This window comes from Anomaloglossus baeobatrachus, chromosome 5, assembly GCF_048569485.1.
Source record: "Anomaloglossus baeobatrachus isolate aAnoBae1 chromosome 5, aAnoBae1.hap1, whole genome shotgun sequence".
In the NCBI taxonomy this organism is placed as follows: Eukaryota; Metazoa; Chordata; class Amphibia; order Anura; family Aromobatidae; genus Anomaloglossus; species Anomaloglossus baeobatrachus.
Genome location: NC_134357.1, coordinates 510,725,774 through 510,751,951, shown reverse-complemented (window position 1 = coordinate 510,751,951; position 26,178 = coordinate 510,725,774). Strand labels below are relative to the sequence as shown.

Below are 26,178 nucleotides of genomic sequence, written 5' to 3'. Positions count from 1 at the left end.
TTTTTAATGTGTTTGGGATGGAAACTGTCCCATCTGAGGTACAGTTAGGTCCAGAAATATTTGGACAGTGACACAATTTTCGCGAGTTGGGCTCTGCATGCCACCACATTGGATTTGAAATGAAATCTCGACAACAGAATTCAAGTGCAGATTGTAACGTTTAATTTGAAGGTTTGAACAAAAATATCTGATAGAAATTGTAGGAATTGTACACATTTCTTTACAAACACTCCACATTTTAGGAGGTCAAAAGTAATTGGACAAATAAACCAAACCCAAACAAAATATTTTTATTTTCAATATTTTGTTGCGAATCCTTTGGAGGCAATCACTGCCTTAAGTCTGGAACCCATGGACATCACCAAACGCTGGGTTTCCTCCTTCTTAATGCTTTGCCAGGCCTTTACAGCCGCAGCCTTCAGGTCTTGCTTGTTTGTGGGTCTTTCCGTCTTAAGTCTGGATTTGAGCAAGTGAAATGCATGCTCAATTGGGTTAAGATCTGGTGATTGACTTGGCCATTGCAGAATGTTCCACTTTTTTGCACTCATGAACTCCTGGGTAGCTTTGGCTGTATGCTTGGGGTCATTGTCCATCTGTACTATGAAGCGCCGTCCGATCAACTTTGCGGCATTTGGCTGAATCTGGGCTGAAAGTATATCCCGGTACACTTCAGAATTCATCCGGCTACTCTTGTCTGCTGTTATGTCATCAATAAACACAAGTGACCCAGTGCCATTGAAAGCCATGCATGCCCATGCCATCACGTTGCCTCCACCATGTTTTACAGAGGATGTGGTGTGCCTTGGATCATGTGCCGTTCCCTTTCTTCTCCAAACTTTTTTCTTCCCATCATTCTGGTACAGGTTGATCTTTGTCTCATCTGTCCATAGAATACTTTTCCAGAACTGAGCTGGCTTCATGAGGTGTTTTTCACCAAATTTAACTCTGGCCTGTCTATTTTTGGAATTGATGAATGGTTTGCATCTAGATGTGAACCCTTTTGTATTTACTTTCATGGAGTCTTCTCTTTACTGTTGACTTAGAGACAGATACACCTACTTCACTGAGAGTGTTCTGGACTTCAGTTGATGTTGTGAACGGGTTCTTCTTCACCAAAGAAAGTATGCGGCGATCATCCACCACTGTTGTCATCCGTGGACGCCCAGGCCTTTTTGAGTTCCCAAGCTCACCAGTCAATTCCTTCTTTCTCAGAATGTACTCGACTGTTGATTTTGCTACTCCAAGCATGTCTGCTATCTCTCTGATGGATTTTTTCTTTTTTTTCAGCCTCAGGATGTTCTGCTTCACCTCAATTGAGAGTTCCTTAGACCGCATGTTGTCTGGTCACAGCAACAGCTTCCAAATGCAAAACCACACACCTGTAATCAACCCCAGACCTTTTAACTACTTCATTGATTACAGGTTAACGAGGGAGACGCCTTCAGAGTTAATTGCAGCCCTTAGAGTCCCTTGTCCAATTACTTTTGGTCCCTTGAAAAAGAGGAGGCTATGCATTACAGAGCTATGATTCCTAAACCCTTTCTCCGATTTGGATGTGAAAACTCTCATATTGCAGCTGGGAGTGTGCACTTTCAGCCCATATTATATATATAATTGTATTTCTGAACATGTTTTTGTAAACAGCTAAAATAACAAAACTTGTGTCACTGTCCAAATATTTCTGGACCTAACTGTATGTGGGACGGTCAATAGACGGTCAACTTCACCACATTCTACACAAGGATGACCGGTTAAAAACAATATTCAAACATCCTCCATTGCTGTGCTACAGGCAACCTCCTAATTTAAGGAGCATCATGATCTGAAGTTCTATGCCCTCAGACAGACCAAGAGGAACTTATCCTTGCAATGTAAAGAGCTGCAAAACCTGCGCTCATGTAGAGACCAAAGACAGGATACAGATCCCTAAAACACAGAAGGACTATAAGATTCCTGGGACATTCACATGCTCCTCTTCCAATGTGGTGTACTTAATCCTGTGCACTATATGTCCTATTGGGGGCCTCTATGTTGGAGAAACAGGACAGAGACTGAAAGCAAGGATGAGATCTCACCGGCACACAATTACAGACAAAAAAATCCATTTACCGGTGGCCAAACATGTCTGTGCTCCAGGACACAACATAAACCACATGAAAGTCCTCATATTAAAAGGCAACTTCAGATCACAGAGCCATCGCAGGGTCTGGGAATACAAATTCATCACAATGTTTAACTCTGTGGACACAGGACTCAATCTGTCAGAAGGATTTATGACTCATTACAAAATCTGAGAGGTCAGCTCCAGAGACTGCTAGGGCACCGTGCCTCTGATCCTACATGGATATTGGGACAATAAAACTCACACCACTAATCAAAACTAATTAAGGTTTCACTTTCCAAGCTGTGTTTTGTTTATTTAAATGTCCTTTTACTATGCATCGCTGCAGAGGTGACACATGCGCAGTGCTAGGTTGACATGAACATAATACTGCACACAAGGCGACTTGGCTTCGGACAGAAGGGCGCGTTCAGCATTATATAGCGAATAGACTATTGATTAACACTTCATAACCAATCAGAGGTCAGCTTTCACTTTACCTCAGCAGCTTCAATGCTGAAAGCTGCACTCTGGTTGCTATAGGTAACCAGAACGATCTTACTGGGAGGCAATACTCATAAATGAGGCCCAAGTTACTTCGGCAGTGGCTAATCTTTGATTAAAAAAATAAAGCCCTTTAGCCAATAAAACGATTTGATCCCGGCTTCAGACAGAAGGACGCATTCACCATTAGGCTATGTGCACACTAGGCCGTTTTACCCGCGGATTTACCCGCGGTTTTGCTGCAGAAATTTCTTGAGAAATGTTTGAAATCTTTCTGCAGACATTTCCCAGCAAAACCTATGGGGAAAAAAATAGCTGTGAGCACGCTGCGTTTTTTTCTCAAGAAAATTCTTTGTGAAGATTTTCTTGAGAAAATTTCTTGAGAAAATGTGCATGTCACTTCTTTTCCGCAGATACCTACGGTATACCCCCGGTATTTCACTCCATTCACTGTAATGTAATCGCGAAATTCCGGGGGTATACCGCAGGTAGCAAATGATGTGCGGTATACCCCCGGTATAGCCGCGATTTACCTGCGGTAATGCTCATCGCTGCCTGCGGTTTTGCAGGAAGTGATGTCATTATGACAGAAGATGATGCGGAGCAGAGTAAACACACACGTCACACTCCATGGACGCTGCACAGAAGCACTTCCGTGTGACGTCCGGCAGGTGTCCGTGCAGTATGTGTCCCGCTCCGGCCTCGCCGCTGCCTATCCTGCAGTGTCAGTGTCTGTCCGCAGTATCAGCAGCTAGTCACGCTGCAGCGCAGGCAGACACTGACACACAGCAGTGCGTGCAGCCGCGGGGATGACTGGCGCTGCTGTCAGGAGGTGAGATGAGATCATTACCTGCTGTGACGATCTCTTGCCTCCTGACGTCACCACGGTCACTGCTGTCTATGCCCGTCTCGCGAGCGGCCCGAGACTGTCACTAGCGGTGACGTCATGGGCTCTCGCGATACTGCTGAGAACGCGGCGGGCATAGAAGTCAGTGACAGCGCTGATGGCAGGCAGGACTGCAGGAGATCATCACAGCAGGTAATGATCTTATGTAACCTCCTGACAGCAGCACTTGTCAAGCCCTGCAGTGACCTGGGCTGACCCATTGATGTTAGCTCAGGTCACTGCATTGCTCTCCCAGCCATTGGGGAACATTCTGTTCTTCATGGACTGGGACAGGGACTATGGTATGGATCGCCGTGGGACCCCCCCCCCCCCTTATTATTACGCCGGACCAGGATTTGATCGTTCTTGTCAATAAATTGGTGAAAGAGGGAATGTGGGGAGTGTTTTTTTTTTTCTTTCTTCAAATAAAACTTTTTTTATTGTCTATTTTATATATCTTACTGACTGGGCTTGTGATGTCAGGTATCTGATAGATGTGTGACATCACCAACCCCAGGGCTTGATGCCAGGTGACATTACACATCTGGCATCAACCCCATATATTACCCCGTTTGCCACCGCACCAGGGCAACGCGATGAGTTGGGGGCGAAGCGCCAGGATTGGCACGTCTAATAGATGCGCCACTTCTGGGGCGGCTGCGGCCTGCTATTTTTAAGCTGGGGAGTGTCCAATAACAGTGGACCTCCCTAGTCTGAGAATATCAGACCCCAGCTGTCCGCTTTACCTTGGCTGGTGATCCAATTTGGGGGGGACCCCCACGTTTTTTGTTTTAAATTATTTATTTAATGTAAAATAACAGCGTGGGGTGCCCTCTGTTTTGGATTACCAGCCAAGGTGAAGCTGCCAGCTGTGGTTTGCAGGCTGCAGCCGTCTGCTTTACCCTAGCTGGCTACAAAAAATAGGGGGAAACTCCACGTCATTTTTTTTTAATTATTTATTTATTTTTTGGCTAAATACAAGGCTAGGCACCTGCCACATGAAAGTCACTAAAGGGTGCCAGCTTAGAATATGCAGGGGGGTGGGACATTATATAGGTCTTTCTCATCTATCTATCTATTCATCTATCCATCTTTCCCTCTATCCATTATCTGTCTGTCTATCTATTATCTATATTATTTATTTCTGTTCAGCATAAAAAAAACGCAGGCACCAACCTGTGGAAAAAACGCAGCAAAAACGCATGCGTATTTCCCGCGGATTTGGTGCGTTTTTTTACCGCAGGTGCGGTAATCTTCAACTCCCAGAAGTTTCTCAAGGAATTTTCTTGAGAAAAATCACTTTTCTAGTGCGCACATAGCCTTATATTCTAGATTCTACCCCTTTTCATGGTGTCCTGAATAGTGATGGGCGGACCCGGACTGTAACCCCAATCGTACAGTGGCTAAATGGATCCCAGTATCAAGGAGTTATATGCGATTTAAATATCCTTTCTAGAGACAGCAGATTAGTAATGGAACATATCTTAATGGAAACGATGGTGTGTGTATAAGTATATTCCGTATTTTTCAGACTATAAGACGCACCCTGGTTTTACAGGAGGAAAATAAGAAAATAAAACTTTAAGCAAAAAAATGTGGTCATGACACACTGTTATGGGGCGAGGATCTGCTGCTGACACTGTTATGGGGGTAATGTCCCCAAATTCTCTACGAAGGTACCCCATCCTGGTAATGATCCTCCTGTCTTGTATATGATCCTGCTATAAACCCCCATCCTGCTTATATACCAGCATCCTGCTCATATTCCCCCATCCTATTCATATACCCCATCCTGTTCACATACCCCCATCCTGTTCATATACCCCCATCCTGTTCATATACCCCCATCCTGTTCATATACCCCCATCCTGTTCATATACCCCCATCCTGTTCATATACCCCCATCCTGTTCATATACCCCCATCCTGTTCATATACCCCCATCCTGTTCATATACCCCCATCCTGTTCATATAGCCCCATCCTGTTCATATAGCCCCCATCCATCCTGTTCATATACCCCCATCCTCTTCATATACCCCCCCATCCTGTTCATATACCCCCCATCCTGTTCATATACCCCCCATCCTGTTCATATACCCCCCATCCGTCCTGCTCATATACCCCCATCCTGTTCATATACACCCATCCTGTTCATATACCCCCCATCCATCCTGCTCATATACCCCCATCCTGTTCATATACCCCCCATCCATCCTGCTCATATACCCCCCATCCATCCTGCTCATATACCCCCATCCTGTTCATATACTTCCATCCTGTTCATATACCCCCCCATCCCTCCTGCTCATATACTCCCATCCTGCTATATGCCCCCATCGTGCTCATATACCATCCTGGTATATGGCCTGTATCCTATAGCACAGAGAAAAAAAAACCAAACGTTTATACTCACTCATCTTCCTCTCTTCGCCGCTGACCTGCGTGTGTGGAGCCGTTCCCCTGCTGCACGCGATGTCTTCCTGTCTGTGCCGATCAGCTGATCAGCACAGATCAGCTGACCGGCACAGACAGGAAGACATCGCGTGCTGCGGGGGAACAGCTCCACACACGGGGACGGGTGAGTGTACTGATTCACTGCACCCCGCGCTGATAATGATGTGCGGGAGGCAGTGAATACAGCCGCACATGATCACTCCAGGCTGTAATTGTCAGGGGTGATCATGTGGACCGGCTCTTTACTATGCGCGCGTCCCCGCTCGTCCTCCCGCCCACCTGTCAACGCCGGCTTCTGCGCTGAGAAATGGACGGGAGGATGGGCGTGCATATGTAATGAGCAGGCACACGTGGTCACGGCAGGCTGCTATAGTAGCCTGCTCGTGCCCCCGATGACCCGCTCCACCACAGCACCCTCATTCCCCGCAGCCACAGTCAGAACATAAGACGCACCCCCAACTTTCCCCCAACATTTGGGGGAAAAAAAGTGCGTCTTATGGTCCGAAAAATACGGTAAGTAAATCCGATTTTAAGTAAGCGGGAAAAAACGTGAAGCCTCTTCCTCCTTTTTTCTTTTTTTTCATACAAACGTCTCAGTGATCTCATTTAACCGCTTCACCTCCTGGGTGATTTTTTCTGTTTTTCGTTTTTGTAGTTTTTTGGGTTTGTTTTTTTTTTTTTTTTTTTGCTTCCCTTCTTCTGAGAGCTGTAACTTTATTTTTCCGTCAATCTTGCCCTATGTGGGCTTATTTTTTTGCTGGACCAGTTATACTTTTAAATGAAACCATAAGTTTTACCATATAAAGTACTGAAAAACAGGAAAAAAATTCCAAGTGTAGAAAAACTGCAAAAAAAAGTGCGTTTGCATGATTGTTTTTTGGGATATTTTATTCACTGTGTTCACTATATGGTAAAAGTGTCGGTGTGATGGCTCAGGCCGGTATGAGTTCGTACACACCAAACATGTATAGGTTTACTTTTATCTAAGTGGTTAAAAAAAATTCAGAAGTTTGTCTAAAAAAGTGGCATACTTTTTGCGCCATTTTCCGAAACTTGTAGCATTTTCATTTTTTGGCATCTATGGCTCAGTGACAGATTATTTTTTTGCTTCTCGAACTGACGTTTTAATGGTACTGTTTTTGCGCAGATGCTACGTTTTATTTGATCGCCTATTATTGCATTTTGCACAAAATTTGCAGCGACCAAAAAACGTAATTTTGGCATTTAAACTTTATTTTACTGCTACGCCGTTTACCGATCAGATTAATTTATTTTATATTTTGATAGATTGGGTATTACTGAACTCGGCGATACCAAATGTGCGCATATTGTTTTTTATTTTATTTGACCCTTTAATTTTAAATGGGGTGAAAGATGGGGGGCATTTGAACTTACCGTATTTTTCACTGTTAAGACGCATCAGATTATAAGAAGCACCCCAAATATAGAGAGAAAAAAGGTGAAAAAAAATAATGGGGTCCATTTTATACTCCAGTGGTGTCTTACCTAAGGGGAGGGTCGACAGCAGTGGTGGAGCAGGGGTCACAGGAGGCAGGGGGGGGTGCTGGAGTAGGGCAGCGCTGGCTGCTGCGTGGAGCAAGGCACTGCGGCGGTTAGATGCTCTGTCGGTGGTGTGATCTTCAAATAATGCCACCGGAATCGTCGCCTGCGCAGATTGATCTCTCAGCTCAATGACAATCCGAGAACTCCGTCTACTCCTAGCGGCATTGTTTGAAGATCGCACCACCCGATAGAGCATCTTACCCTCGCACTGCCTTGCTCCACACAGCGCCCACTGCAGCAAGCAGAGCCCCGCACCGCAGACAGAGCATCTCACCCGCCGCAGCCAGCACAGCCCCGCAAATGCCGACAAAGCATCTTACCTGTCACACCGCTTTGCACCACACAGCGTCCACCGCAGCCAGTACAGTGCTCATTCTCCACCTCCTGGTAAACTACATTTGGATTTTAAGATGCAACCCTCATTTTCCTCGAATTTTTTTGGGAGGAACACTGCGTCTTATAATCTGAAAAATATGGTAGGTTTTTTATTTTTATATTTTATTTTTTTTAAAAACTTTTTTTCTTTTAAATTCTACTAGTCCCCCTTGGCGACTATAAGGATCAGCAGTCTGATCACTCATTCATTTCAGTTGATCACACCTACACAGTTCTGATCAACTGAATTCTCGTCTCTTGTAACACAGGCTGCTTGACCGGTTAAAACAGGAAGTGAATCATGTGAGCTACAGGGGTCATCACATGACCCTGTACTACCATGGCAAGCATTGGATCACGGTGATCACGATGCTGTTGATGGAGCCGGGTAAGTGCATGATTACCGCAGCGGGCATTTAAATTGTGCTGTCATATTTTGACAGCGTGATTTAAAGGGTTAACAGGCGCGGGTGGATCGTGGATCCACCCGTGCCTGTCAGGCACACATGTCAGCTGTTCAAATCAGCTGACATGTGCAGGAATCAGCCCAGGCGGATTACCCCTTGATGATTTAGGATGTACCAGTACGTCATCAGTCATTAAGGGGTTAACCCAAAGGCTATATACACAGGGCATTTTTTGCCTAGAAATAACCTGTGTTTTTTTTGCTGCGGTTTTGCACTTCCTCATTGATTTGTTTGGGTGAAAAATTGTGGCAAAAACGGTGAAATAATTGGCATCCTCATTCTTTAAAAACGCAGAGAAAACCAAAGAGGTTGACATTTCGGTCAGGAAATATTGTTTTGTGTGCATGAGATTTCTGTAGTCTCATAGGCTTTGTTAGGACAGTTAAATATACAAAAATATCCATGGAATAGGTAAAGGGATAATAATCATAAGTATAACATGCTAAAGAGCATTTTAAATATCATATGGGAAGACCTGTGTGGACTACCATAAACAATGAAAATGCAAACCACTCAAATTGAAAGCACAAAAACAGGAGGGCACAAAGTGGTTGAGATGCAAAGGTATATGTCAAAATTGAATAATGCATGCAAATTTAATGAAGCACATGAATAAATAAAGTGGGGATACAGAAGACAGGTTGCAAAAGGCACGATAAAAAACAGGGGATATCACATGTTAATAAATAGTCAGAAAGTCAGCTTGTTAAAGGTAGGAACGTATAAACCATGTGATTATCCAGAGTAGTCGCTGGTGACACCGGGGTTAACATATAGCAAATGCCCAAGTAGAACAGTGTACAATGCAGAAACATACCAATGCTGTATCAAATCGGGAAAACAGTCACCAGCGTAACATTAAGGTGCCAAGTGCAGGGCTGCAAGACCAGAAGTCCCCCCTAGATGGTAACGCGCGTTTCACGTGTTTAATGAACGATTCATCAGACCAAGGAGGGGTAAAGACTCCTCTGTTCAAGGACCTTATGTGTGCACCATGTGAGGTGTCACATGGGTAAAAGTAGCCAATCAGTGATGTTTACATCGGCGCATGCGCAGTTCACATCAAACTCCCCAGCCACTGCGAGCGGCGTCAGGTAGAGGAGCGCTCGAGGGGGGGCACTCCAGTGTATCAGGTAACGCCCCCACACGAGCGCAACTCCACCCTACAGACACCGCAAGGCATGCCAGGGAGAGGGAGCGGACCACGCATGCGCGCACATCAGCTGCTGACACATGGGAACGGAAACTCCCTATATAACAGAAATACACAGAGGCATATAAAGGACTGAATGGCATAATAGCAGTAACACATAATAGTAGTCATAATCGGAGCCATGTAGGCCAATACTCAGTCGAAGCTGCAGTGAAGGGAGTCTTCATATGTTCACATGTATAATTGAGTGACGTGTTCAGGCATACAGATGGCAAGGGTCCAAAAGAACAGGAAAAGAAAGCTGCAAACAGGCAAAGATAGCATAAAAACCGATGCAGCTATAGTGCATTAAAATAGCAATAGTAAGGTGAAAAGGGAAATAAAAAATGGGAACAACCCACTGAAAAAAAAGGGGGGGGGGGAAACATGGAGAATGAGGAACTACAGGAAGGGGGCAAAGCTAAGGGACTCATTTAAACCAGACGGAACCAATGTCCCCAGTATCGTAATCCATTTTGTTTCCCTCTGAGCTAGGATTTTTTTAAGGTTCCCACCTCTGTTGCCACATTGAACAACGTCTATCCCCGTGACCCATAATGATTTTGCTTTACAATCGTGATAATTTCGAAAGTGTCTTGGGAGGATCTTAAGGGTAGAGACGTCGATCACTGTCTTGGCCGCACCAATGTCTCTTACATGCTCGCGTACTCTTACTCGCAGCTCCCTGGATGTTAATCCTATATATATTTTAGGGCAACTGCATGTCGCATAATAAATAACGTAAGAAGTAGCGCATGAAATAAAAGTCCTGATGTCAAAGGTCCGACTACCATCAGCAGTGGAAAAAGTCTTACTGCGAGAGACATTAGTGCAGGCAACACAGTGACCACAAGGGAAACAGCCACGGACTGGATTAGTAGACCCAAAAGGATGTGGGGTCACTGGGACATAATGGCTATGTACAAGGTGGTCACGGAGGTTCCTCGAACGTCGTGCCGTCATTAGTGGATAGTCAGGGAGGAGGTCCTTAAGAACAGGATCCGATTTCAGAATTGGCCAATGTTTGTTCAGGAAAGCAACCTCTTTCTTCTGTATCCCCACTTTATTTATTTATGTGCTTCATTAAATTTGCATGTATTATTAAATTTTGACATATACCTTTGCATCTCAACCACTTTTTGTGTTTGTTAGGACAGTGTAGGCAGCTTTTATTAGCCTGCATGGATTTGCATACAAGTTAAAAACCATGCAAAGACAACCCATTTTGAACATAGCCAAAAGGTTTCCGATAATTAGTTTTGTATAGTCAATGCAGCTTTCTTTTTCTACATCTCCTGTTTAAGTAATTCAAGGAAGACTACTTCAATTATAGTGATTAGATGCATGTAACATCCATGTTATGCATTAATGTACAATGTCTGGACAAACCCTGTTTCATATATCACAGACGGTGACTCACTCCTCCATATAGACCTTTTCTGCCTCTTTCAGGTTTCGGGGCTATCACTGGGTAGCATGGAGGTTCAGCTCTCTCCAAAGATTTTCTATTAGGTTCAGGTCTGGAGACTGGCAAGGCCACTCTGGGACCTTGAAATGCTTCTTATGGAGCCATTCCTTAGTTGCCATGGCTGTGTGTTTCCATTCTTCATACTGAAAGAGACCCATCCATGACTCGCTTCAATGTTCTTATGGAGGGAAGATGGTTGTTAGCGAAAATCTGGCGATGCATGACCCCATCCATCCTTCGTTAAATTTGATGCAGTCATCCTGTCTCATTCTGCAGAAAAGCACCCTAAGGCTCTGTGCGCACTGGGAAATGGAATTTTCTTGTGAAAATTCCGCATGCTCTCAAAGATTACCGCACCCGCGGTAAAAAACCGCGGGAAACCGCACCCGAAAACCGCATGCAGTTTGCCGCGGTTTTACCGCAGTATTATTCGCGGTATTGCCGCGGTTTTGCCGCGTGCGGGTTGGGATGTGCTTTATTGCATTCAATGCAATAAAGCACATTGAAGAAAAAAAAAAAAAAAAAAGTCATTTAATTCTGAGATAGTAGATAGACAGAAGAATAGATAGAGGGATAGATAGATAGACAGACAGATAGAGGGATAGATACAGGACAGATCGCTGCATTTCCCACGGTCGGCAGTGAGTTCACATTACCGGCCGTGGGAAATGACCGGTAATTACCTCTGCTGTCTGCTGCATTCAGCCTGTGTCTGTGACAGTCGCGGCTGGATGTCAGCAGTGCAGGACGCTGGAGTCGGACCTGTGGATTACGCCGGAGCTTTGTTTGGGGGGGGTTAATAAAATGGTGAACGAGGCTTGTTGGTTTTACTTAAAATAAAGGATTTTTCGGTGTCTGTGTTTTTTTCACTTTACTTACGGGTTGATCATGTCAGCTGTCACATAGACGCTGCCATGATCAAGCCTGGGGTTAATGGCGGTGATCCACCATCATTAACCCCTTGTATTACCTTGCCACCACTGCTACACGGTGGCAAGAAGAGCCGAGGACACTCCCGGTGCTGCCGCATAATGGATGCGACAGTGCCAGGGCAGCTGCGGCTGATATTCTCGGCTGCCGGAGGGGGAGTGAGGCGGGGGACATTACCCCTGCCCCTCTCCCTCCCCAGCCTGAGAATACAGGGCCGCCGCTGTGTGCTTACCTCTGCTGGAAGGTGAATATGCAGCGGAGCCCACGTTCTTTTTTTTCTATATTTCCGTTTTCTTTCTATGTGTGTTCTATGTGTCTGTGTCTATGTCTGTGATGTGTTCTGTGTGTGTGATCTGTGTGTTTACTCTCTGCACGGCTTCCTCTTCCTGTAATGACATCACTTCCCTGCAAAACCGCAGACAGGCGATGCACATTACCGGAGGTAAACCGCGAAATACCGCAGGGAATAACGCAGGAAAACGCAGTGAACCGCACAGAATTTGCTGCCTGCGTTATTCCCTGCGGGATTTCATGATTAACATTGAGTCAATGGAGGGAAATTCCGCAGCGGCGTGTGGAAAAGAAGTGACATGCACTTGTTTTTGCTGCGGGATTCCCGCAGCAAAACATGCAGCTGTCAAATTCCGCCTAGTGCGCACAGGATTTTTTTTCTCCATAGGATTTGCTGGTGATTCACTGCAGAGATGTTATGAACATTTTCTGCAGCGAAACATGCAGCAAATCCGCGAAAAATCCGCTGCAAAATCCGGTAAGTGCGCACATAGCCTTAAAGTATGATGTTTCCACCCCCATACTTCACAGTTGAGACGGTGTTCTTGTGGTTGTACTCATCCTTCTTCCTCCAAACACGGCGAGCGGAGTTCATACCAAAAAGTTCTATTTTGGTTTCATCTGACCACATGACCTTCTCCTATGCCTTCTCTGGATCATCCAGATGGTCATTGGTGATGTTCAATTTGGCCTGGCCTGGAAATGTGCTGGAGTGAGCAGGGGGACCTTGTGTGACCTGCAGGATTTTAATCCATGACAGTGTAGTGTGTTACTAACTGTAATTTTTGAGACACTGGTCTTCAGGTCATTGACCAAGTCCTCCCTTGTAGTTCTGGGCTGATTTTTGATCTTTTTCAGCATCATCCTTACAACATGGAGCCCCAGACCAAGCAAGATTGACAGTCACCTTGTGTTTCTTCTATTTTATAATTGTGCCAACAGTTGTTGCCTTCTCACCAAGCTACTTGCCTATTGTCCTTTAGTCCATCCTAGCATTGTGCAGGTCTACAATTTTTCCCTTGTGTCCTTTGACAGCTCTTTGGCCTTGGTCATGGTGAAGAGTTTGGAGTGTGATTGAGTGTGTGGACAGGTGTATTTTATACAGGTAAAATACTATAAATCCAAGACCCGAATTATAAAACAATACTTTTATTAGTTCTACAAAAATATTTTAAAAACACCAAAAAATACAATTACCACAAAATTGCATGATAACAGGTATCTAGTACAATTGTAGTCTCACATCACCTGATTTAACCCTGATATCTCCCTAAGATGTACCACTACCTAACTGCGGAGACCTCCCTGATGTTATATGGGGTCCCCGCTCCACGGAGGCTGTCCCTCTAATTATACCTGATATTCCCTAATCCTAATGTAATCATACCATACAATGATAGAGGAAGGATAGAGAAGGTGGTAAAAAAGGAAAAAGCCTGGGTAGACAAGTACCCCATTCAATCAAGACAATTCAGACCCAACAATGAATATATAAGTTTAGACTGATGAGAAGAGCTAAAACAAGTCACCAGTTTCTTTAGACTATAAGGGGGAATTCCTTTTATGATATTTTAAGGTACGTCAATGGCCTGTGTTCCCCATATCTTGCAACCAATCATGTATGGAATTGATGGAATTCCACATATGAGATACCTATATATACATATCTGACCTGAGTAGTCTCGAAAGCTTGCTATTATTACCATCTTTTCAGTTAGCCATTAAAAGGTATCAACCACTGAGGACTTCAGTTCTTTTACACAATTTTTTTTATATATCAGTAATAACCCAGGTCATCAACACCCCTCCTTTCATTGAGGGTCAATGCTTTATAGTGAAGTATAACCTCAGGGTACAAAGGTATCATGTGACATGAAAAATACAAAATATTCTCCTATGGTTTTTTTAATGAGGTATACTCCTCAGGGATTCAGATAGCCAAATCATTGGTGCTCTTGTCTTTCTACAATGGGAAGACCTTACAGATCCAGAGTCACCTATCGGATAACAGTCCTTCCCATAAAGGAGTTCTATCAGAATTCATTTTTCGCCTCTGCCTCGACGCGTTTCTCCCCTTCCATGGTTGGGGTTCTTCAGGAGGCCTTATATTCAAGAATCAGATTTAATCCATAAGATTATCAGATACGCTGGGGTGCAAAATATCAACCCTCCATAAATAGGATCTGTGCAGCATTCTAGTATAAATACTGATACTCAGAAGCAACATAAGGAGACTCCCATCCGCTCCCATGCAAAACGCACACCGCTATAGCAGCCCTGCAGCTGTCCTCACAACAAACGATAATGGCATTCCGATTGTTAGTTGGTAGGTGATCAAATACTTATTTCATGCAATAAAATGCTAATTAATTATTTAAAAATCATACAATATGACTTTCTAGATTTTTTTTTTTTTTTTTTTTAGATTCTGTCTATTACAGTTGAATTGTATGTACAATAAAAAATTAAGGCCTCCATTTTTATGTAGGTAGGAAAAGTTTTAAAATCGGCAGTGTATGAAATATCGTACTTATTTTCCTCACTCTTCCACATTCTGGATTTGACAGTCCATACGCGTTTTAATTAGGAAAACCTCCCCTGTGTGAACACCGGAAGGTGTGTACCCCTAATGTAATACATTTGCAACACTGGCATTTATTTGCTCGATATTTGTAGCTCCCAACGTTTTGTGGAGCAAAATGGATTGTGTTGTGTTAGGGTACTTTCACACTTGCGTTATTTTCCTTCCGTTACAATCCGCCCTTTTGGGAAACAGCGGAATCCGTTAACGGATTCCGCTGTTTCCCATAGACTTGTATGGTTGACGGATTGTACCAAAAGGAGCTGCGTTGCTTCCGCTGGGCGACGCTCCGTTGCTTCCGCCCAGCGGGAGGAACGCAGCATGTAACGTTATTTTGAGCAGCGGAATCCTCTGGATTTCACTGCGCATGCTCTTTTTTTTTTTTTTTTTTTTTTTTTAAATCAAACTTTATTTTGGCTCGCGGTGGCCGAACGTTCAGCTGAGCGCCCGGCCGTCGGCAAGCGACAGCGCTCAGCTGAATGACCGGCCACCAGCATGCCCGGCCGCCGGCAAGTCACAGCGCTCAGCTGAGCGCCCGCCCGCCGGCATGCCCGGGCGCCGGCAAGTGACAGCGATCAGCTGATCACCCGGCGGCCGGCTGCAGGGAGCGATCAGCTGATCACCCGGCGGCCGGGAGCGATCAGCTGATCACCCGGCGGCCGGGAGCGATCAGCTGATCACCCGGCGGCCGGGAGCGATCAGCTGATCAGCCGGCTGCAGGGAGCGATCAGCTGATCACCCGGCAGCCGGGAGCGATCAGCTGATCACCCGGCGGGCGGGAGCGATCAGCTGATCACCCGGCGGCCGGCTACTGGGAGCAATCAGCTGATCACCCAGCGGCCGGCTGCAGGGAACGATCAGCTGATCGTTCACTATAGTCTGCCGCTGGTAAAACCGGGAAAAAAAAAAAAAAAAATCAAAACGAATTGCGTTGTTTTGCAGCATCCGTTGCATCCGTTGTGTCACTATATGCAACACATCCGTTGCATCCGTTACACAACGCAATGCAACGGATACCGTTCAACGCAAGTGTGAAAGTAGCCTTAGTCAACGGGTTTTTGAGGCTGGGAGCGAAAATATTTCTAGGAGGTGGTGCTCATTGGAAGGTAAGTTTGGGTAGTTTATGAATGATTGTATTGAGCACATGATCTTTCAGTATAATGTGCCATTGCTTGTGTAGGGACCTACGGATATGATGATGAGCACAGTTTTAAGTGATTATAAAATTCTCCTGGTATTTATCATTTGTGGGTTCTGCTTTCGATATAGAAAATACAATTTGCTGTTGTGAAGTTATTTTTTTTCTCTGAAAAGCCCGCTCAAACATACTTTTTGGATCATTTTGCCTGCAAAACCGTTCCTGGAGGATCCCAGCTTGTGCAATAAATTTTTTATTGGATTTAGGGGATGCTCTGTAAAGTGGATGTATCAATTTATAGCCTCATTTAAAAAAAAAAAAGTTTACTCCTATACTTTCTGCCCAGATTCAGGTTTGCTGCATTTGATTGCATCTTAGCAGAAAGTATAGTCATGTACATACACTTCAGAATTCATCTAGCTGCTTCTGTCTTCAGTCATATCATCAATAACCACTAGTGACCCAGGGCCATTAAAAGACAAGTATGCTCGGCCATCACACTGACTCCTCAGTGTTTTACTTAGTATGTGGTGTGCTTAGGATCATGAGCTGTTCCAAGCCTTCTCCATACTTTCTTCTTCGCCTCATTCTGGTACAGGTTGATCTTCGTTTCGTCCAAAGAATGCTTTTCCAGAACTGGGCGGCGGCTTTAGATGGTTTTTGGCAAAGTCTAATCTTCCATTTCTAATATTAAAGCTGATAAATGGTTTGCACCTTGTGGTCAACCCTTTGTATTTGCTCTAATGAAGTCTCTTTATGGTAGAATTAGTTCCTGAAACATCAACTTCCTTGAATGTTCTTCACTCAGGTGGATATTGTGAAGAGGTTTTTCTTCAGATTGGAAAGGATTCTGTGATTATTCATCACTATTGACTTGTGTTGATTTGACCTCCCCTAACAATTCTGCTAGCTCTCTGATGGATTTGCTCTTTTTTTGTCAATCTAAGATGATCTGTGTCTTTTGCATTGAGACCTCCTTTGACCACATGTTGTAGGTTCACATCAACAGCTTCAAATGCAATACCTGGAAAAGGCTCCAGACCTTTTACCTGCTTAACTGATGATAGATTAAAGGGAACTTGTCAGCAGAAATTTTGCACTAAACCTAAAAGATTCCCTTTCTGCAGCTCCTGGGCTGCATTCTAGCAAGGTTCCTATTGTTATTGTGCCCCCTTTTAGACCAAAAAGAAATACTTCATAAAGTGGTACCTTTTTGTATGCAAATCTTGTTAATTGTACACAGGGGCGGGCTGTCTGGTGTCCGTTATTCTGCCTCCTGCTGCTTTACGCCATCCCCCATCGCTCAATTTCATACCTCAGGACGCCGCCTACTGCGCCCGAGGTCTCGCGCATGCGCCGTGCCACTCTAGCGGGACTGTGCACTATGCATGGTGTGACTGCTGTTGACGTGTTGCGCAGGCGTGAGATTATGGGCAGCGCTGTGATTTTCATCAGCAAGTACCCACGCTTTCCCCTCTGCCTCCGCTGTCCTGCGCAAGCGCTGGCCAGATGACCCCACGTTACCTCTTTCCCATCTTGGTAAGAGAAATTATTGTGTATTTTATGTTCCAGTAAGACAGAAAGCACTCTTCTCATGGATCCTGACCAGCTGAACAACACGCAGTGAAACGACCCTCAGAATGTCATCTACTGCATATGTTATATTTTGTAGGCTTTGAAGTTAGGATAGGGACAGGTAATAGGGGTGGTGATGCTCCCCCTGGTTGTTTTGACCCCATGTAGTTAAGGCCCTTATCCATTAACTGTGTGACATGGGGTGGGTTAGCCAACAATATTTCTTAGGAAGGGAGAATATTTTTTTTTTTTTTGACAGGCTTGAAGAAAAAAATGGGAAATGTTAGAGTAAGGAAGGGGTTAATGTCTATACCCCTGCCAAAATCTCATATGGTGTTTGTTCTTTGAGATCTAATTGAAAAAAAGACTTGCTGAGGGAAGTGATGCAAGGAGTGTCTTTGCTTACCGTGTTTTTCCAAAAATAAGACACTGTCTAATACTTTTTTTGCCCCCAAAAAAGCATTAGGGCTTATTTTTGAAGGAGGTCATATTTGTGGAGAAACCTGGTTGGGGGTAAGTTTACCCCCCCCAAAAAAGCAGAGAGTCCACTTCCCAAGAGACTCATACTTACCAGACCCGGACGTCTGCGTGGCTCCCAGGTTCTCCCTGTGATCTCCGGTGGGTGCTGCACGCCGTCCTCCCCTGCTTCTGGCTGGCTGACACTGACTGACTGACTGACACACACACACACACACTCCACACACTCATTACATCCAGCGTTACAGAATACTTCTGGCCGCAGGGAATGATGGGAGGAAGTCACGTGTCCGGCCCGCAGGTCCTGTAAGCAAGCATTCTTGCGCTCCACTGCACTGCCTCCCAGGATTCTGCCAGCCAGAAGAAATCGGTGTCGCTGAATGTGGTATGTGTGTGATGCAATGTGTGTGTGAGATCCGATGTTTGTGTGTGCGATCTGATTGTGTGTGGGTGTGAGATCGGATGTGTGTGGGATGCGATCACTGCAGGTCCTCTGCTCAGCATCTGGTGACTGTGATTGCGGGGTGCCCGCTGTGTATAATGAAGTGTCCTGCAGTATCTGTAACTTAGCTGCACAGACACTTCACTATTGAACCGCGACTAGGGCTTCTTTTCGGGAAAGTGCTTATATTTAAGCCTTGCTCTGAAATGCTGAAAATCCCTGCTAGGGCTTATTTTTGGGGGAGAGCTTTTTTTTGGAAACACACGGTACTATTTCCTGTCATGTAGGAAATTCCTCAACTTATGCATAATACGTTCACATTTTCGGGGATGAGGGGGGTATAAAAGACTTGATCTTCATTAAATTCACTGGAGAGCTTTGGAAGTCACATGCCTGTATATTTTATTAATTCTCTCCAGCACTGTAGAAAGAATTCCAGGAAAGTTTAATTGGCATTATTACTGCTCCAACATGTTAGTTTTCTTCTGTGTTGTGGTGTTTAATTTGAAATATAATGTGATAAGTCTGAATATGACGATAATTGTGTGTTATGCCGAGGGCAGGACGGGGCCAGGACAGGATGTCGTGAAGCCAGTAACAGCTCCGGAGATTTCTTACCTGATATTTTTATGATGTTACGTTGTCATCTTCTCCCCATTCAGGTCTCTACAATATCGGATCCTCTCAGATCTTCTATAGAAGAGAGTTTTCCTGATTGAGCCGTCAAGGATGGAAAAGGACAGGGACAAGATGGAGAGGATAATACACCTCACCCTAGAGATCCTCTTCCGGCTTACTAAAGAGGTGAGAGATTCTGATGACATTATTCATTCTTATCTATGGGAATAACAGATGGACAGAACTGGAGAGGTGAGGACTCTGGAAATGTCTGTAGTGAGATTTATTAATGTGTCTCTCCATAACCAGGATTACATAGTAGTGAAGACCTCTAACGAGCGCTGTCAAGCCCCTGTGTCTGAGGGACGGGGAAGACCCCTGAGCCCAATCACGGGGCCTCCACCTCACCCCCTGATACATGAGGACATCAATGACCAGAAGATCCTAGAACTCATCTACAAGATGATTGAGCTTCTGACTGGAGAGGTGACACTGCTGGGAATGCTGGGACATTATACAGTAATGCTATGAAGGGATCGGGGGATGACGGTATCATTGTATGTGTCAGGTTCCTATAAGGAGTCAGGACGTCACCATCTATTTCTCCATGGAGGAGTGGGAGTATTTAGAAGGACACAAAGATCAGTACAAGGAGGTCATGATGGATGTTCACCAACCCCTCACATCACCAGGTAATACAGGAGTAAATACACACAGCCTATCATTACATACAGATAATGAATGAATTCAGTCCTTGTATGTGTTTCCTCTAGTTCTATCCAGAGAGAGGACAACACCAGAGAGATGTCCCCGTCCTCTTCTTCCACAGGACTCAGAACAAGAAATTCCCACTGTTCCTCAGGATGATCAGGTAGATGATAGAAGGTGTCATGAAATCTCCCTATGATGTGTAGACGGCTGTGAAGGTCTTGTGTTCAGTCTTGTTTTCTCCTCCAGTATTATACTCTGAATGAACACTTTATTAGAGACACTTTGACACTCACATGTGAAACCTATTACACACATGACCGTGTAGTGCAGCGTATAATGAAGTGATCAGTTATCACAATATGAAGATTAAACAATGAGTAACTTTGCACACAGTCACTGGTGCTAGATTAGGCAGGACCAGTATTGCAAAATTGCCAACTTTGTCAGGTTTTTTATTGTAATGAGTTCAAAAGTATACTGAGAATGGTGTAATCATGGAAAAACATCCAGTGATTATTGAATCCTGTGTATGTAATCATCTCGTCATTTAGGTATCTGCAGCTGAATACAGTGATGGTGATCATCTAATATAGTAGAATACTGTACAGTCATCGTGCCATAGCACAGTTGGGTTATAGCAGATGATCCGTTCCAGTGTCATTGCTGTCTAAGAGAAACAAAGAAATTAAACTTTATTTGGCAAAAGAGAGCAAGGATTATATCACAGAGCAGTGGGAGACATTGTTTGAAGTAATTTCCACTTCAATTTAAAGTTTCTGGGATTGAGTCTACGGCGCAGTGAAAATTAAAGAAATTCACAGGCGTGGGATTTCCGAAGCTCTCCCAAGTGATGAGCATCATATTTTTATAGTAGACATATCGTGCAAAAATTTAGGTGTTCTTCACAGGATAGTAAATAGAAGATATGACTGCAGAGGTAGACACTCCCAGCATCAACCCAGCTAAGCCACATCCCCTGAACACGTCTTGGTTACAAAAGTATAATCCCATGCCCTGAGAACAGGCTTTGACAGGTTTGAAGATTTTTAACTCCTTCCTTATTTTAACATTTCCCCTCTTTTTCTTCATGCCTATCCAAATCATTTGTATCACTTCCTAACAGATGAGGTTGGTTATCAACCCCTATGTCACACAGAAAAGAATTTGGCCCTTCGCTACATGGGTATACCATACCATTCAGGGTGAGCATCCCAATCCCTATCTCTGTCCTATCTTTGAACTTGACATAATATATCATATGCAGTCTGTGATTCTGGGGGTTGGTTCACTGCAGCCATTGGTCAGATGTGGGGATGATAATGCTACAGTACTGGTCAGCTGGTGATGGTGCAGGAGATCAGAAGTGCAAACTTTCTAAGCTGGAACATAAAATATAGCTTTAGATCTTTTTAAAACTTTGAATCTTTCTATTTTTGCACACTCTGGTACACAGATCATTATTATGCATATCACTACATATATAACTATATAACAGTGTAGTGAACACTTCTACTACCAACTGTGATATTCCTGAAAATAAACCACCTTAAATTAATTACCGTATTTTTCGGACTATAAGGCGCACTTTTTTCCCCCCAAATTTTGTGGGAAAGTGGTGGGTGCGTCTATAGTCCGATGGCTGCGGTGCGGTGGTGGTGGAGCGGGTAAAGGCGGTTGCGGTGGTGGTGGAGCGGGTCAGGAGCAGGCTGTAGCAGCGATACCTTGACGTGAAATGCACGCCCATCATCTCTCAGCACTGAAGTCGGCGCTAACAGGTGGGCGGGATGATGGGCGGGGGATGCGCGCATACTAAAGAGCCGGCCCGCGTGATCATCCCAAGCAACGACAGCCTGGAGTGATCATGTGCAGCTGTATTCATTGCCCCCCGTGCACCATCATCAGCGCGGAGGGGCAGTGAATAAATACGGTATACTCACTGTTTTCTTGCAGCATCGCGGTGTCCTTCTGTCTGCCGGCCAGCTGATCTGTGTGTAGAGCGGTGAGCACAGTGATGACGTCATCGCTGTACACACGGCTCCACACAGGTCAGCTGGCACAGACAGGAAGCGAGCGATGCTGCATGAAGTGAGGAAAGGTGAGTATACAGTGGGAGTCCTCCACCTGTTAACGCAAATCCGGCTGCGGCTGAAGAGACCACGAGATCTGTGGTGACTTTAGTCAGGTGATGTGCGGTGACAGCTGGAGTCACCGCTGATCCCGGCGGCTCACTTCACTTGCGGCCTGACTCTCACAGAGAGCGGTCGTGTTCTATGGCTGCTCTCTGTGTCAGATGTGGGACATCGTGTGGATTACATCGGACCTGGGTGTTCTAAGGGTTAATAAAGTGGTGAAACGTGGGTTTTTATGTCTTTTATTTCAAATAAAGGATTTTTATGTGTTTGTATTTATTACTTTCACTTACAGCTTAGTGATGAGGGGGTGTCTCATAGACGCCTGCCATCACTAAGCTAGGACTTAGTGGCAGCTATGGGTTGCTGCCATTAACTCCTTATTACCCCGATTGCCACCGCATCAGGGCAATCGGGATGAGCTGGAAAAAGTCCCAGGACTGTCGCATCTAATGGATGCGACAATTCTGGGTGGCTGTTGGCTGATATTTTTAGGCTTGGGGGGCTCCCAATAATGTGAGTCTCCCCAGCCTGAGAATACCAGCCCCCAGCTGTGAGACTTTATCTTGGCTGGTTTTCAAAATTGGGGGAACTGCACGCCGTTTTTTTTAATTACCCCCATACAGTGTCGGCAGCAGATCTTCGCCCCATAACAGTGTGTCATGACCACATTTTTTGCTTGTAAATAGGAAAATAAAATTTTTCTCCTCTAAAACCAAGCTGCGTCCTATTTTCCGGTGCGTCTTAGTCCGAAAAATACGGCAGTTGGATTCAGTCAAGATAGTTCTTGACCCAATCGCAACTGGGAGTTATATCACTATGTTTGAGTGTAGTAGCCCCTGAATTCAGTTTTGCATGTTCTACCAATCAAGTACAGACTTTTTTTTTTACATCCAAATCTGTTTAGGTAGGGCATTTACTTGACTAATGTAGTTTTCTCTGTACTTCTTCACTGTAACCGAGTCTCCAATCTTTAATCCTCTAGGCTCTTTGTATCTGATATAAACAAGAAAACATGATGATACGTATCTTGCAGTGTCTGTTGTAGTGCACTGACTTATCCTGTCATGTTCCTGTACAAGTGCTGTAATTCCTGACAGATATAACAGCCTCTGTTATCAGGACTCATAACAAGAATCTTATAGGGGGGAAAAAAAAACCTTTTTTCTGCTTAGATTACTTCTGACTGACAATAAAACTTTTGGCAGACATTCAGTTCAGTTTTATTGGTTGCTCAATCATTTTATGAATCTTTAAATTTCTGTGTCCCACTCGGACCTCAGCTATCTGATACTGCTTTTCTTTTTGGTGCTTTCACACAGGGCCAGATATTTGAGCATTCTGAAAAGAGATTTATACAGATCAGGACAGACTCATATGTTCCCACCTTGGGAGTCTAAATGAAATCATTCTGCCATTGTTGGAAGGCGTACAATGGACTTAATCTGTTTTCTTACAGGTCAAGCTGTTTGACAAGCTTTTCTTCAGAGTTGTGCTGTGCACAGATAGTACAGTACAGCTTGGCGCTGAAATTTCAATTCACCAGACTTGATCACTATCATTTAATCTTAGAAGGATTTAATAAGAATCTAATTCTGCAATAACCCAAATAGAAGACTGGTTGTAATGCTTGTGGCAGGTATAGAGGCAGCGAGCGGGAGTAGTGGACCCTCAGGGGGGGAACCAGGCTTACCCTTTAGTGGGAGGGACTTGTCTAAGCACGTTTTGCAATCCGGACACGAGGAACCACTCCCAAGGCAGTCAAAAGGACTGAGGTAGCCGACCCCCATGACAGCAGACTGACTCGGGTACCAACACAGATGCAAGCAGGTACACTTGGGATGACTGAGGTAGGCAGGTATGGATAGATATGGGGGCATGGCAGGGACAGATAGGTATGGGAAGGCAGGTACAGGTGATGGACACAGGAGCTCGGGACCTGACAACTAACTAGCATGCTAAAAAGTGGGGAAGCCATTGCACCACTGCTGCCACAATGATTAATAAGGAGATGATACACCATGCAGAGAAGGATGCAACAATTAAAGGATAAAAAGACCCTGCATATTAAAGTGTGCACATCAATCATGAATAATAAAAAAGATTTTTTTAGAAGACAAAAAAACACAATTTAAAAAAAAATAGAAAATAAAACTGACAATTCCTGAGATGAGTCTCAATGGCCATGACAGAAAAAATAGAAAGCAATGTACAATTACACAGCTATATTAAATCATGAAAACATATGGCCACAGTGTATATGGAGAAACAATATCCCAGTAGGCCATATATTAACAGAGACATAGGAGTAAAGGGCCCTTGAGGAGAAAGCATATTTCACCAATACTTAGGTTCACAGCATGGTATATGACGTAAGAATTACCAAAATAAGGGCCAATGCCCATCATAAGAACCAGGACAAGGAAGCCCAGAATAGTCAGTGAAGGACTCTACACATGTCTCCGTACTCGGCGGCTTTGTCAGGGATAACATACAATCAGGTAGTCGGTCTATTTATATCCCCTTTAATAAGAGATATATATGTACCCGTGTTGTCAACAGCACACACAACTAGAGGCGGGGAGCAAGTATCCATCAGCTGGTCAGGCTGTGAGCGCATATCCGGACCACCGTTGCTAGGTAACATACATAACAGAGGGGAGATTGTAAAACCGGCTAACGCCCATCTCTAAGTAATCTTCCTGAAGTCAATTTTGGAGAAACACTTCATTAACTTGTAAGCGATCGTTTCTTCGGCGCTCCATTGGGAGACCCAGACGATTGGGTGTATAGCACTGCCTCCGGAGGCCACACAAAGCATTACACTTAAAAGTGTAAGGCCCCTCCCCTTCTGGCTATACACCCCCAGTGGGATCACTGGCTCACCAGTTTTCTGCTTTGTGCGAAGGAGGTCAGACATCCACGCATAGCTCCACTGTTTAGTCAGCAGCAGCTGCTGACTATGTCGGATGGAAGAAAAGAGGGCCCATATAGGGCCCCCAGCATGCTCCCTTCTTACCCCACTTGTGGTTTGTAAGGTTGAGGTACCCATTGCGGGTACGGAGGCTGGAGCCCACATGCTGCTTTCCTTCCCCATCCCCCTGAGGGGCTCTGTGGAAGTGGGATCTTACCGGCCCCCAAGCCCTGAGGCCGGGCTCCATCCACAGACCCAGTGAACCTGATGGATACGGAGCTATGTACCGTTCAGGGACAAGGCCCTGCAACTTTCAGGTACTCTGTGTCCCCGTACGGGCGGGCACGCACACACCAGACTTGCTGGGTGTGTTAGTGCGCCGGGGACAGTAGCGCTATACGCTGGGGTTTGAGTCACAGCAGCTTAGCTGTGTGACTTCATGTGCTGGGAACTACCGCGCCGGCCACTCTCGGAGCGGCGGCGCGGCTGGGACTTGTAGTGCGCCGGGGACTTAGCGCCGACCGCGCTTTTACGGCGGCGGCGCTTATAAATTTAGTCCCCGGTTTTTGCGGCCTAGCTCCGCTTCGTTCCCGCCCCCTCCCTGTCAATCAGGGAAGGGGAGAGACGCTGTACGATTACTCAGCGCCGAGGGCTGGAGCCTTATTTACATGCTCCAGCCCTCTCACTAGGCACAGTGGGACGCAGGTTTCCCGCTTTTGGTCTGGCACGCCCAGGGCCCGCCCCCCCCTCCACAGGACGCCGGCAGCCATTCCTGCACGCAGTCTGGCTGGAGGACGGACACAGGCTCTGGGAGACCCAGACTAGGGATTTCTGGCGACCACACACCCGCGTTTAGCGGGCGGTAAGCAGCACATTAGTGCTGGCCCCACTAGTGCCACAGTGTGTATTGGTGTACTTTTTCCTGTACCAGATATATATATATATACTGCACTGTACGGTCGCTTCTTGGCTGTATACCCTTTATTGCTCTGGGAAGACAACAACATGTCATCCACAAAACGCAAGGGTGCCAAGGCACGGGCTGTATACACTGCTTGTACAGCATGTGGGGCTAATCTACCAGCAGGCTCCAACGACTCTCATTGTGTGCAATGTTCAGTCCCAGTGGCACTTCGTCAGCCAGAGCCTATGGTGGTGGTAGCCCAGGCAGAGATGCCTGTGAACCCTGCCCCGGTGACGGGGACAGAATTTGCAGTCTTTGCTGATAAAATGTCTGTGACTATGACAAAAATCCTGGAGACCTTGCAGTCCAGGCCAGTTGCTCAGACCATGGACACTGCTGTGCCTATGTTCCCCGGTCCCCCTCAGTTGGAACTAATCCGTACTTCAAGGGGGTCCCA

General features: G+C 45.2%; 1 protein-coding gene across 1 annotated transcript in view; it reads left to right on the top strand.

Moving 5' to 3' along the window:
- The window catches only part of LOC142311969 (uncharacterized), a 79,202-nt gene that overhangs the window by 14,378 nt on the left and 38,646 nt on the right, over positions 1–26,178 (top strand). The window contains exons 2-5 of the mRNA XM_075350832.1: positions 19,108–19,249; positions 19,373–19,549; positions 19,632–19,755; positions 19,837–19,934. Coding sequence (XP_075206947.1) covers positions 19,175–19,249; positions 19,373–19,549; positions 19,632–19,755; positions 19,837–19,934 — 474 coding nt within the window. The 5' untranslated portion in view covers positions 19,108–19,174. The remainder of the gene's footprint in view (positions 1–19,107; positions 19,250–19,372; positions 19,550–19,631; positions 19,756–19,836; positions 19,935–26,178) is intronic.